Genomic DNA, 13302 nt, shown 5'->3' on the forward strand with positions numbered 1-13302 from the left:
TAAAACCTGGGAGGAGGACTTCAGTGGCAATGACAGCTGCATCAGAAGCAGCAGGAGACAGTGGGAAGTGTCTAAAGTTTAAGCTTACCAAATCTTCTAGGGAACAGAGCAACCCAGCTGGGAGAAGCCTTCCAACAAATATGCCAACTATTGTTCAAAGACAAGCAGAAACAAACCTGAAGAAAACGGGTTTTCTGTTGATTATTTGTCATTCTTCTTGACTTGGTCCTTTCCACTTCATGTCTATGAACCCATCCTCGAAGTTCATGATTTAACCTATAAAATATAGTTTAATTGATTAAACATAGAAATTAACTAAACACAGAAATGAATGTTTCACCCTGTGGGTGGAAATGAATCTAATCATTTGTAGGTTCTAAAGTACATTCCAAGTGCCTGATGACTCAATATTGCTTTTTGATTTGAAAAAGTTGACACTTCATGTTGTTTTTAATAAGACATGCATTTTCACATGGTAAACCTGTCAACCACGCATTTAAAATTCAAAGAAAACTACAGCTAAATACCTCCCAAATATAAACACTGGATGTTAAGGTTTTTCAACCAAAAAAAGTATTTCCTTGCCGGGCACGGTGGCTCACACCTGTAATTCTAACACTTTGGGAGGCTGGGTGGGAAGATTGTTTGAGTCCAGGAGTTTGAGATTAGCCTGGGCAACACAGTGAGACCCTGTCTCTACAGAAAATTGTTTTAAAAAATTAGCTGGGCGTGGTGGCATGTGCCTGTAGTCCCAGCGACTAAGGAGGCAGAGGCAGGAGGATCACTTGAGCCTGGGAGTTTGGGAAAGCAGTGAGCTATGATCAAGCCACTGCACACCAGCCTGAGCAACAGAGCGAGACCCTGTCTAAAAATAAAATAAAAGTCATAGGACCTCTAACAACAAATAGATGCATTAAAACCTCTTGAAAATCCTGCTCTTTTGGGAGAAGAAAAAGAATGAACTCAATTGCTGGGGGTAAAAAAAAATGCAAATTTTTCAACACAGGAAATAAAAGTGTAGCTCACATATAACTTCCTTTATTTTGCTTACTTTTTACAGCAGCTGTGAAGATGTTAAACTATGTTTATTTAACTGTAGTTGATTACTACCTATCACAAAAAACCTGAGGTAGCTTTTGAGGTTTTAAGGATAAGGTCCAAAATCACAGGAAAAAAATTTAAGGGAAAAGCTGATAAAGAACTGTGTACTAACGGTAAAGTATCTCCAGAATCACATATCCACAAATTATTATCTTCCTAATTGGAAGAAAAAGGTACTTTCTGCTATGAATGTTACCAACTATAAGCCTAACACCCTGAAAGTTTAATATTAATTTAATTCTGTAGTTTTCAAAGAAGACATATTTAAGTAAGCAATCATCACATAAAATAGACCCATCACCATATCTATCAGGTTGGTGGAGAAACTGGACAACTAATATGCCTACAGTTATCCAACAAACAATTCAGAGATTCTCTCAGTCACTTAGTGAACCTGACCAATTACTTGTCTAGGTTCCAAAGCTAAACATGGGAACCAACTCAGATGTTCTGAGTTGTTCTGCAATAATCTACAACACTCACCTGAGAGACTCTGTTGTGTTAATTAGGGGCTGACAAGGAGGTGGAGGAATATAAAGCAATGGTTCTTCAGTTAGCACCATCAGGGCTTTGTCATTTGAAACAGAATGATCATATCTGAAACACGGATGCACAAAATTTGTTTCCTTGTATCTTAAATTCCTAAGAAGTTTGCTATAAGAAAATCATCATTAGTGTTAACTTTTCATGGAAATATAGTAAACAGAATATACTGCAAGATAAAGAATAAAATATAAAAACTTATTTTACATGAAATGTCGTTTTCTGATTTTCTACAGAGACAGGATGGTAATTCACATTTGTCTAGTCACCATTTATTGAGCAATTACTTTGGAATATGGGATACAGTAACACATGGTTCATCATGTCTTCAACAAGCTTAAGACATGTACAATGCTGCTGGTACAGAGGTGGTAACACAGTAATGGGGTAATTGAGGCGAAAATCAACTGGTATTATGTGACCAGACTAAAGTTTTGGGGTTATTCACAGTTCTACGATAATAAAACTGGATAGTACCCATAAAACAGGTAGGGTGTGTGTGTGTGTGTGTGTGTGTGTGTGTGTGTGTGTGTGTGTGTGTGTGTGTATGTTAGGGATAGGGTAAGACATAAAATGCTTGGCAGGAGAAAAGTGAAAGAGTTGAAAAGCCGAATATATACTATGGGATCATGGAAGAATCTGAATCACTAGTAAAACAACAGGGTGACTGACATTAACTAGTTACTCTATTTGCTTCAAAAATATATAGTTTGCTAGCCATCACATTGATGTAGATCATGTGAATTCATATCCAAGGTGTGATGTAGGAAGCAAAACTGGAGTTGAAAGTTAGAATTTGAGATTTACTGCTATTTGTGCTCTTCAGCCTGTAATCTTAATCTCTCTCACTAAGAAAACTTGCACCTCTCCCGAATTTCTTTATATAGGATGATCTGGATTTAGAAAACTAGATATGCTAATATCTCAAAAGAAAACATGTAAACATACAAAACTGAACATAGTGAGATTCACACTTTTCATTTATTCATTCAACAAAAAATTGTTGAATACCAACTGTGTGCCAGGTATTGTGCTAGGTGCTGAGAATCCAGTAGGGAATAAGAGAATCAAACTTTCTGTCCCCAAAGACCTTAATGGGGAAGATGGACCAAATAGAAGAAAATAAATGGATAAAATAAATCCAAACCCCAGTAAGTGCTATGAGAGAAACAAACAAATGGTTGAAATGGAAAAGCAATGGTAGTATATACTTTAGATAAAATGGTCCGAGAAGGAGATGGTAGTTACATCAAGGCCTAAATGATGAGAAGAAGCCGCCTCTATAGAAACTGGGGTAAGAGCGTTCTAGGCGTAAAAGAGGCAGATGGGGGAAAGGTGGGCTCAAAGAACTTTAAAAAGACCACTGGCTGAAGAGTTGCAAGCAAGTGGGGAGGTAGAGGGGGAACAGGATGAGGTTGGAAAGACAGAGACCAGGTCATAATAAGGAATTACTAAATGTATTAAGAAGTCACAAAAGTGTTTCAAATAAAGAAGTGATACATTTCAATTTACATTTATACCTTGCCATGGTACCAAAAATGGACTCAATGGATGCAAAAGGGGAAGCTAAGACACCAATTCAGAAAGAGCTATGGCAATCCTGGCAAGAACTGATAATGGCATGGATTAGGTTTGTGGCAGCAGAGACGGAGAGGGGTGGACCAATTCAAGACAATTTTTGGGAAGAACATCAACAACACTTGTTGAAAGACAGGAATCAGGATTTCTGGCTTAAGCAATGGAAAGGAAAAAACATAGTTGTAGAAAATTGGTTGGAAGTAAAAGAGGGAGAGGAACTGAGTTCCACAGTGCACGTGTTAAGTTTGAAATGTTAAAACAGAGATGTCAAAGAGACTATTGGATATGTGAGTTTGGAGACTCAGAAAAGAAGTTTGGACTGAAAACATAAATTTGAGAGACATCAGGATATACAGATATGGAGTGTGCATGAAATTATGGATGAGTCACCTAGACAGAAAGAAAATATAAAAAGTTCATAGTTCCAAACCTTGAGATTTGGGTAAAAAAGGAGCCCACAAAGATTACTGTGAAGGAGCAGCCAATAAAAAAAGGAAACTAAAAAAACGTAGCAATACAAAAGGAAAGTCTTTCAAGGAGCAAAAGACCCACACAGCCAAATGCTGAGGAAAGGGCAAGTAAGATGGCAGAAAGCACTGGCCCCTTAACAGAAATAATTTTGGCAAAGTGGAAGGTTAACTTCAAGTTAAAAGTCAGAGATATCTATTTATGCCCCATACGAGAGAAAAGAAACAACAGCAGAGGATATATAGAACATTCTTCCCTGCAACTTGCACCAGGAATATTCTCAATGTCCTCTCCTGCGGCTGTAAGGGTTAAGCAGGTTTAAGTTGGTTGGAATAAAACAGACATGTTGGTGCACAGGTAATGACTGCAAACAGAAAAGGATCAGCCTAAAATGAAGCACTGAGTGAGAAGGAAAAAAAAAATCTGCCTTGTGTTTGATAAATCTGAATGCCTGTAAGAGGAGGCTGCTTAGCACCTTTTCTTATAAATCTATGACATATGCATTATTTTAAAAATCATGCCTGCATACTTAGAAAAATACAAACACTGTAGTCCATGAGAAAAGTCCAAAACTGCCTTTGAAAATGTAGTTCTGATCTGAACTCTAGTAACAATTTCTGCACATCTGTGCTAACTGGCTTTGTTCTATCAGCCAAAAATATTCTTCAGAAAAGAAAAGAAAAAAAAAAAAAGTCTGATAGGGGAAATACCAGGACAAAGATTGGGTGGAGTTAAAGGAAGAGAGAAAATCAGCCAACATGCAATCTGGAGACAATTAGACCAACATTACATGAGCCCAGAAACAGAGTTCGAGTCTGCTTGCAAACATTTTATGCCAAGAGAAAAAAAATCAGCAAATAAATCACTGAAGTAAAGGACAGTGCTAGGGAGCTAATGAGAACTCTTGGAGGAGTAAAGATCAATTCTGGGTGACATCTTATATATATAGGGTGACCATCCTTTCCCATTTATCCAAGACAGCAGTACTGATGTTCTGATGTAATTATTACTAGCACTACCTTTCCTTCTTAAAAGTGTCCCAGTTTGATAGAACATTATATGGTCATACTATTTATATGCCACACATTTCTATGACTGAAAAAATATACGCAGGTAATTACTAAATGATATGCTAATACAATATTATAAACTATGGGATTAGAATCTACTTTTTTATTTGAACCATATCTCATAGCTCTCCTTAGAAAAAGAAACATAAAGTAAGCTGCATTAAAAAATGTATAGGTATCATGGCTGAAAATAGATAAAACATCTAAAATTCAGTTCAGAACACAGAACAAAGTAATATTAGGTGCTTTCAAATGTTTCACAAACATTTTTTGGTATCTTTTATTCAGTATTTATACTGATAAAAGCAAGAACATCAAATTAATGGACTGGCATTTATTTAAATCTCTCAAGTTGCTGAATAATATTTCAAGAGACTTGCATGTAATCAAGAATCCATAATCTTTCCTGGGTGGTTTTTTTTTTCCCAAGACCAGTAACCCAGATTATTCACTCAATGGTGACTTTGGAGTAGGGAGAGAGAAAATAGTTTGCATTCCATGTACTACTTTGAAAGCTGATAAATTTCAGCCAGAAAGTCATTCAGACTTCTAGGCTGAACTAGTATGATCAGACTACCATGCTTTCTGGGAGCCACCATGTTATCTTATGCTAATGTGAACAAAAAAGTGAAGGCTTCTATTTGCTGCAGTTAGTGCAGAAGAAATAATATTCTTGCAAAGCTTACCTGAACTGTAATTTCAAGAATTCAATCCATAACTTGTTCTATTCTTTAGGAAGAAGTCATCTCGACTCTTGTAAATCCAAAGGCTATTAGCTTTAAATTTAATTTTTGATGGATCTTATGTGGACACTAACAGAATTCAAAATTATAGAACATGTAGGGCAAACCTGGACAAATTATTTAGTAAAATTAAAGATACTATTAAACTCTACCAATATTCAGGGGCACTGTTAAGAGATCATCAAGGTCAATATTTAATAAGTATGATGAATTTTGGCATGTAAAAACACACGAAATGTTATGTTTTCCAACATTATGACATCTACCACTGCTATGCTGCATGGCAGCTACTGCCATAAAATCCTTTGGGTCCTCCACTGACTTAGCATACTGCATTCCACAAAAATAACAGTTTTTTTCAGGAAGGCTAAGTGGAGACAAGCCTGCAGGATTGTGGTGATCATCTTTCAACAGTATGGATGTAACAGTAAAAATTAGGAAGAATGATTGCCCTATAAATCCTTAAAGAGATAAAAGTAAACAAATGTGTAATAATTTTCAAGCATTATATTTTGCAAGGGTTACCATACTGTGACCTCCCTTTGCCTTGTTAGTTAGTAAAGGAGCTGGCTCCATTTGGCTCTAATACAAATTCTAAATAACACAGGGAAATGTTTATCAAAAAGTATACAACTATAAAAATGTCCACTATACCTTCTTCTAGTTAACCTAATATAGAAATTGCATTTTTATACAATTAAAGCCTTTTGCTATTGACAAGCAATATGGAAATTTATCAAGTCATTATTAAATTGCAACAAGGGAGGGATTCAACAAAGATCACAATAAATGAGTATAAATCATTTTACCTAATGACTGCAAATAGGTTCAATCATATTATTCCACCATATCATATCCATCCACAGGTGAGACAATAACAAATATTAGATGTGTTATATGTATAAACACATGATAGATAAAATAACTATTAAAGACATTGTATATAATATGTATATATTTCAATATGTATATTAATGCACACAAACTGAGATTTTAACATTACAGCTCTATAGGAATTTTAAAACTACAAAAGGTTTCAAAGTAAATTTAGTTTTAGAATATTAAAAGTAAAATTTATTAATGGTTTCAATAATTTATGTGTTCTACTACTCAAACTGATACATGAACAATTTAGATGCAATGTTATACTACAGATAATTCTCTTGTTTCAGCTTCATTAAATCACTTAGGCCAAAAGATAGATGCATGCCATCTAACCTGTAGCTGTTTTTCTGGATGATACCATCTGATGTGTCCTGTGCCTCTTTAGCAGAAAATCCTAGAAGGTGCCTCCTCTGATTTGCAGGGCTCACACTAGGGTTCATTCTCCTGGAATCCTGTTCCAGCATGCTGAAAATTAAAAAACAGGAAATAATAGCTGAAATAAAAATATATCACACATATGCCTGCTACATGCAGCTCTGAAACAAACCACAATTCCTTTGTAGATCCATGCATGTAACAAAAATGCTAGGCATGGAAGGAAGTATAAATAGTGTACTGATGTGTTCAAATCTGTAGCATGGTAACCTGCACATGTCAAAAACAATTTTTATAAGTATAAAAGTACCTTATTTATAAACTGTTTAAACAATAATAGTATTCTATATGCTTGAAAAACTCTATAATTACATGTATATATGAAGTAGAAATAAATATAACACACCTAAAAACAAATTTTAAATCAGATAATAACTGAAGTAAAAAGGCTTCTGGATGGTGCAAACTGGTGTTTTCAATGAGGGAATACTTCAAATGAAGTAGGAATTATTCTCTTTCTCAATAGTCAAATTCATTATTAGCCTTTCACAATTCCAGAAGGCAGGGTATCAATTAAGCTAAGAAAAAATTATTTTTAAAATACTTCTATTTGTATTTATATGTAAAAACTTCTATTCTTTCTCCCTACCCTCCCTAATATCTTCATTCATCAATGTATATCCTCTTCAGAGGCATAAGGATTTGGGGAAAACAACAAAATATATACATATAAGCAAATACTCCCTACTTAACACTTTTTTTCTTTTCCACAGGGTCTCACTCTGTCACCCAGGCTGGAGTGCAGTGGTGCAATCACAGCTCACTGACGCCTTGACCTCCCGAACTCAAGCAATCCTCCCACCTCAGCCCCTCTGAGTAGCTGAGACTATAGGCATGTGGCACCACACCTGGCTAATTTTTTTTTGTTGTTTAATTTTAGTAGAAATGAGATCTCGCTATGTTGCCCAGGCTAGTCTCAAACTCCTGAGCTCAAGCTATCCTCCCGCCTTGGCCTCCCAAAGTGCTGGGATTACAGACTAAGACACTGCGCCCAGCCTTAATTAACACTTTCAACTTATTAATAGTGCTTAGGAACTTGACTCATCAGTAAGATTTTGTGTGTGTTCACACTTTGTTTTATGATGCAACCCACATAATTTACACTACTCATAATCTTAAAATTCAACACAAAGGGAATCTCCCTAGAGAAGCACAAAAGATTGTATTTGGAGGGATAAAATCCAAGAGGAAAGTAAGGCTAATGAAAAAGGGTATAGTTAAGGAGCCTGTGGTTCTAAAGGAAAAGCCGTTCTTTGAGATGTAGTAGTTTGCCTCCAAATTTGGGGAAATCAGTGTTGGGGGAAAACAGGGAACAGACACGTCTCTCTAGAATCTTTTTCTGATCCCTTAATATATTTTCCATTCTCCTCGATTCTTCACCCCCAGAAATCACTGCTACCCAGTGATTCTCATATGGTATGCTGTAGCACTTGGGCATATTGCAAACTCTTCAAAGGTATACCACCAATTAAAGCCATTGTGTAAAATTTAATTTTGCTACAACTGAGGCTATATTTCATTACAGTTGTATCTTTCAAACTAAATGTTTACCAAACCTTGCCACAAATGAGGTAAGAGGCCTAGTGGAACGTCTAACTAAACTTAAGAAAACTCACCCTGATGAGTATTTAAGAAAACACGAGAGAAGCAGAAAACAATAGCAATTTGGGAGGGAAGTCAAATGAAGAGTGTGATGATAACTAAGAAATTTTATTTCTTCTTTTGGAAACTAACTTTGAAAAAAAAGTGTTTACTTTTTCTTTCAAGCATGGTGCCAAAAATTCTACTCATGAAAGTAAGCCATGAATAAAATCAAAGTTAAGAACTTTCCCCTAAGTTAGAGAATCTCAATTCAACCCCTACTGACCCTGCTATTGTATTAGTGAAATATTCACATACTAATGTTCCTGTTTGGTGGAACACTTACTCCCTGATCCCTCCAGTAACTCGATCACCCTAATTATTAAGAGTTTCCCCTTGTTTTAACTAGAAATGTGCTTCCTTTTTAAAACACAAAAAAAACAAAAAAACTTCTACCTTTTGATACTAGTTCTGGATTCTGTGACTATCCAGAACAAGTCTAAGTAAGCCTTCTTCTAATGTCCAAAGACATCTAACATCCCCCTTACCCCAGGCTTTCTTTTTCAAGGTTATAGTTTTTTGATTATTTCACCTGCTCCTCTTTATAGCATAGTCTGAAGTTCCTTTAGCATATTTGGTCACTCTCCTATCAATATGCTTCTCAGAGGTGATGTCCAGAATTGGCCACAGTACTTCTTAGGTAGCATGAACACTATGGAATGGAAAAGGATAATTCCTTCACTTGTTCTAGACACTGTTGTTCTACTGATGCAGTCTATCATCGCATAGGCTTTTCTGGCAGTTATATTACACTCTATTTATATTGAGCCCAGTGTAATTAAAACCCTAAGTCCTTTCACTCAAACCGATTTTGAACCATTGCGTTCGCTTCTCTTCCTATCCCACCTCAACTCTGAATTGATGTAACTGAGTTTTAGGATCCAGCTGAATAATTTATATCAATTCCTTTAAAAATATTTGCCTACTCATCAATCAAGAACTTTTAGGCTCCTCGTTAGCAAAAGAAATTCTTCCAAGAAAGTATCAGCATGCCATCTATATCCTGTATTGAGTTGTTATTAAAATAAAAGGCTCCTTCTGTAAAATCTGTAAAAATGTAGGTTTATCTACTTACAAATTAACTGAAATATCACCTAGATCAAAATTTCCCATCTTGACCATAAAGATATCACAAGAATGTTAAATGCTCTTCTAAGATGCACATACAGTATATTTTAACAGTAGCTAACACTTTTAAGTACCTACTATGTACTAAGGAATGAAGGCTCAAAGGAAGTTGAGGCTCAAAGAGTTTAAACAGTTTGCCCAAAGTTATGCTCTAAATGACTAATAAAGTCAGGATTTGAATTCAGGATTGGAATTCCATCACTGCACTGACCACATTTCCCAGGAATGACTGATTCATCCATTCATTTATTCATGTATGTAGTAAATACCTATTATGTTCTAAGAACTATATTTGGTGCGAATGACTCAAAGATGAAAGGTAAAAAAAAATCAGAATACAGCAAGTCTTCAAATAATGCTGGTTCATGCAATGTCATTTTGTCATAACACTGATGACAAGAAAAAAGTCAATTCCCAGCCAAGGTCACTGTCTGTGTGGAGTCTGCATACTCTCCCCAAGTCTGCATGATTTTTCCTGTGGGTACTCCAGTTTCCTCCCACATCTCAAAGATGTGCATGTTAACTGGCACGTCTAAATGGCCCCAGTCTGAATGAGTGTGGGGACCATGTGTGAGTGCACCCTTCAAAGGGATGGCACACTGTCTGGGGTTAATTCTTTACTTGTGTGCCAAGCTGCCAGGATAGGCTCCAGCCATCTACCACCCTGAACTGCAATAAACACATTGGAAAATGACCACAAATCATTGTAAAATAAAAATGTGTACAGTATACAATAATCATACAAGTGCATGACAATAAATGATGTATGAAAGCTCTCGGCAAGCCTGCCATACTTGTGATTGTTTTTGAACTGTGTGGTGGGAGGTGCTCCTTTCACTTTGCAACATTTATTCCTTGATTTAAACCACCACTACTATAACCATGTCACTTCACTGTTTTACCAAAAACTGGATTTATAATTATCTTGTTTTTTTAAATTTTTTTATTTCCACAGGTTTTTGGGGAACAGGTGGCATTTGGTTAGATGAATAAGTTGTTTAGTTGTGACCTGTGAGATTTTGGTGTACCCATATCCCAAGTTTAGCTCCCACTTATGAGAGAGAATATAACAATGTTTGGTTTTCCATTCCTGAGTTAGTTCACTTAGAATAGTCTCCAATCCCATCCAGGTTGCTGTGAATGCTATTAATTCATTCCTTTTTATGACTGAGAGGTATTCCATCATATATATATACCACAGTTTCTTTATCCACTCGTTGACTGATGAGCATTTGGGTTGGTTCCACATTTTTGCATTGCAAATTTTGCTGCTATAAACATGCATGAGCAAATATCTTTTTTGTATAATGACTTCTTTACCTCTGGGTAGATACCCCGTAGTGGAATTGCTGGATCAAATGACAGTTCTACTTTTAGTTCTTTAAGGAATCTCCACACTGTTTTCCACAGTGGTTGTACTAGTCTAGGTGACTTTACCAATGTTTGAGAACCATTATTCTAAACTAACCCTGTTTTTCACAACATCTTTCCCATCTCAGTTCCCTAAAAGGTACACATTTTTACAATGAATTCAACAGAAGTGGACAGTTTGGAAAGAGGGACTGGGGGAGTTTGGAGGGACATGAAAGGGTACAAACAAAGTGACTATTTGTATGACTTATGGATCATTTATAAATTGAATTAATTAATTCAGAACTATTGATACTCTGAAGTTTGTAAACAACTCTTCTACTAATCATTGTTCTTTTAATGATTTTACTAACACTATGAAAACTGGCATTCAAACTCACAATTCAAGGCTGTTAACAGGCAAATGCTTTGAGCTTAACTATCAGTTTAGTCTATCCCATCTGTATCCAGGCTGTCCTATAATCACTTAGCAGCTGTGTTTAATCACTTAAAACTTACTGGAAATCAGTTTTAATGTTGATTAGTTTGGCTCATAAGTGGTCGCTATTTTTCCCACTGCCCACTTGGTAATGATTATCACATTGTAAAGACAATATACCCTTAAACATAGCTATTTCAGTTACCTTTTAGCCTTTTTGAGCCAAGGAGTTCAGATGCATTCAATGAGCTTCACGAAAATTATCTTATTTACATTATACAGAGTCAATAAAGTATTTCCAACAAGGGAGCCATGATGAAGCAAAATTTAGGATCCAAATAGTCTGTGGGTTTCCATTTTACTATCTCTCCATTGGCTAGAATACATTTTGAAGAGGTAATATAATAATAAATTCTGCTAAGAATCTTTTCAAGTTTTTCACTTGTTTGTTTTCGGTTATTATTTTTTGGCCTCCATTTCCTGTAGTTTTTTTGTCTTAAAATGGAATTTCTCTTAAGCTAAATTACAGACAAGTTGATTGTCCAATTCAGCTAAAAAAAAAAATGTAAATACTTAAACTGTATGAAATGACCCACAGAAACTAATTTTAACCATCTGAATAACTACAGGTTTGTATTTCCCTTATTTTTATTAATATCTGAAAGACAGGTAAGAACTTCATTTCGCTGCCAGAATTCAAGATTGTTTTAGTATGACTGTGATACCACAAATATTAAGAGAAGAATTTGACAGTGCTTGTAATGGTCAAATGTACAAAAGAGTATGAGAAAATTATTGTTTATATGAACTGTTAGATTCTTGACACGAGTGTTTTTGCATGATTCAAATGTCCCTCTTTTGTTAATTTTAGAAAAACTAAATTTCCAAGAACTTGAAGAAATGACTCATAGTAAGGGTTAGTATAATGATTGTGCATTTGGTGACTGTTTCTAGTTCCTAATATTAATAAAGCGATCTAACCAAACCTTGTATAATTAGCTTAAATCAGGTTCTATTCAGTACGTTTAAAACAAGCTATAAATATTAAGAAAACAGAAGAAGTCTCTATGTCTCTATGATCAGAAACATGCTAGTCAACAGAGTCACAGTAGTTTTAAGCCACAAAATAATCATTACACCAATAAACCTTGCTCATATTACGGGCCACTGGTCCTGAAAAGCATGGATTAATAAAGCACAAATGATTTCAATTTCTCCGAAAGTCTGGAAAAAGTATTATAAGAATTGTTACCTTACTTTTCCATTTATTAAATTCTAAAAGCCAAAAACTGTTTTAGATTATTTATGAAGCCACTTAATCCTTACAATGTGATTTCAGATACTCAGTCTTCATACCAAGTAGCTGAACAAAAAAATGGCATATCTCCAAGTCTATTCTACTCCTTGCAAACCTGCTTCCTTATGGTACAAGTAGGTCAATTTCGAATTCAATCCATCTCGGCAGGTAAGAATCATACTGCTTCTTATCCTCAAAAGAAATTGCATGCTGCTGCTGCTCTGTGACTCAAAGAGCCACACACGAAAAGCTGAAATTACTTTAAGATGAAAAGAGCATGGAGATCTTCAGGTTTTACTGTGAAATAGTGGAATGAGCACAAAATTTGGAGACAGGAGATCTGGGTTCAAGATGTTACTCTGAGACTCCTCACTTGGGTATATCTGGGATACTTGGTCAACTTCTCTAAGCCTCCAATACCTCACATGTAAAACATGAAAAATAACAAATATTTCACAAGGTTTTCTGGAGATTCAAATGAGGCAATAGACGGGAACATGGTTTATAAAGCCCAAAGATGACATAGAGCAGGACACTTGTCTTCCTGCCTACCAGGTTCAGGCTAGTGGCAACATAGTAACTAAAGTGATCTTTTAAAATCTAGGTCAGATTATTATGTCACCT

The 13302-nt window shown here is 35.6% G+C and overlaps 1 protein-coding gene across 5 annotated transcripts in view; it reads right to left on the reverse strand.

Moving 5' to 3' along the window:
- Positions 1-13302, reverse strand: part of ATF6 (activating transcription factor 6) — a 238974-nt gene that overhangs the window by 150148 nt on the left and 75524 nt on the right. For 4 of the 5 annotated variants that reach the window (XM_030935786.1, XM_030935789.1, XM_030935787.1 and 1 more), the window contains exons 10-12: positions 6722-6853; positions 1585-1755; positions 177-276 (exon numbers count right to left, since the gene is read on the reverse strand). In XM_030935786.1, the coding sequence (XP_030791646.1) occupies positions 177-276; positions 1585-1755; positions 6722-6853 (403 nt within the window). The remainder of the gene's footprint in view (positions 1-176; positions 277-1584; positions 1756-6721; positions 6854-13302) is intronic. The other variant, XM_010373615.2, reaches the window with a different exon arrangement.

Source organism: Rhinopithecus roxellana, chromosome 8, assembly GCF_007565055.1.
Source record: "Rhinopithecus roxellana isolate Shanxi Qingling chromosome 8, ASM756505v1, whole genome shotgun sequence".
In the NCBI taxonomy this organism is placed as follows: domain Eukaryota; kingdom Metazoa; phylum Chordata; class Mammalia; order Primates; family Cercopithecidae; genus Rhinopithecus; species Rhinopithecus roxellana.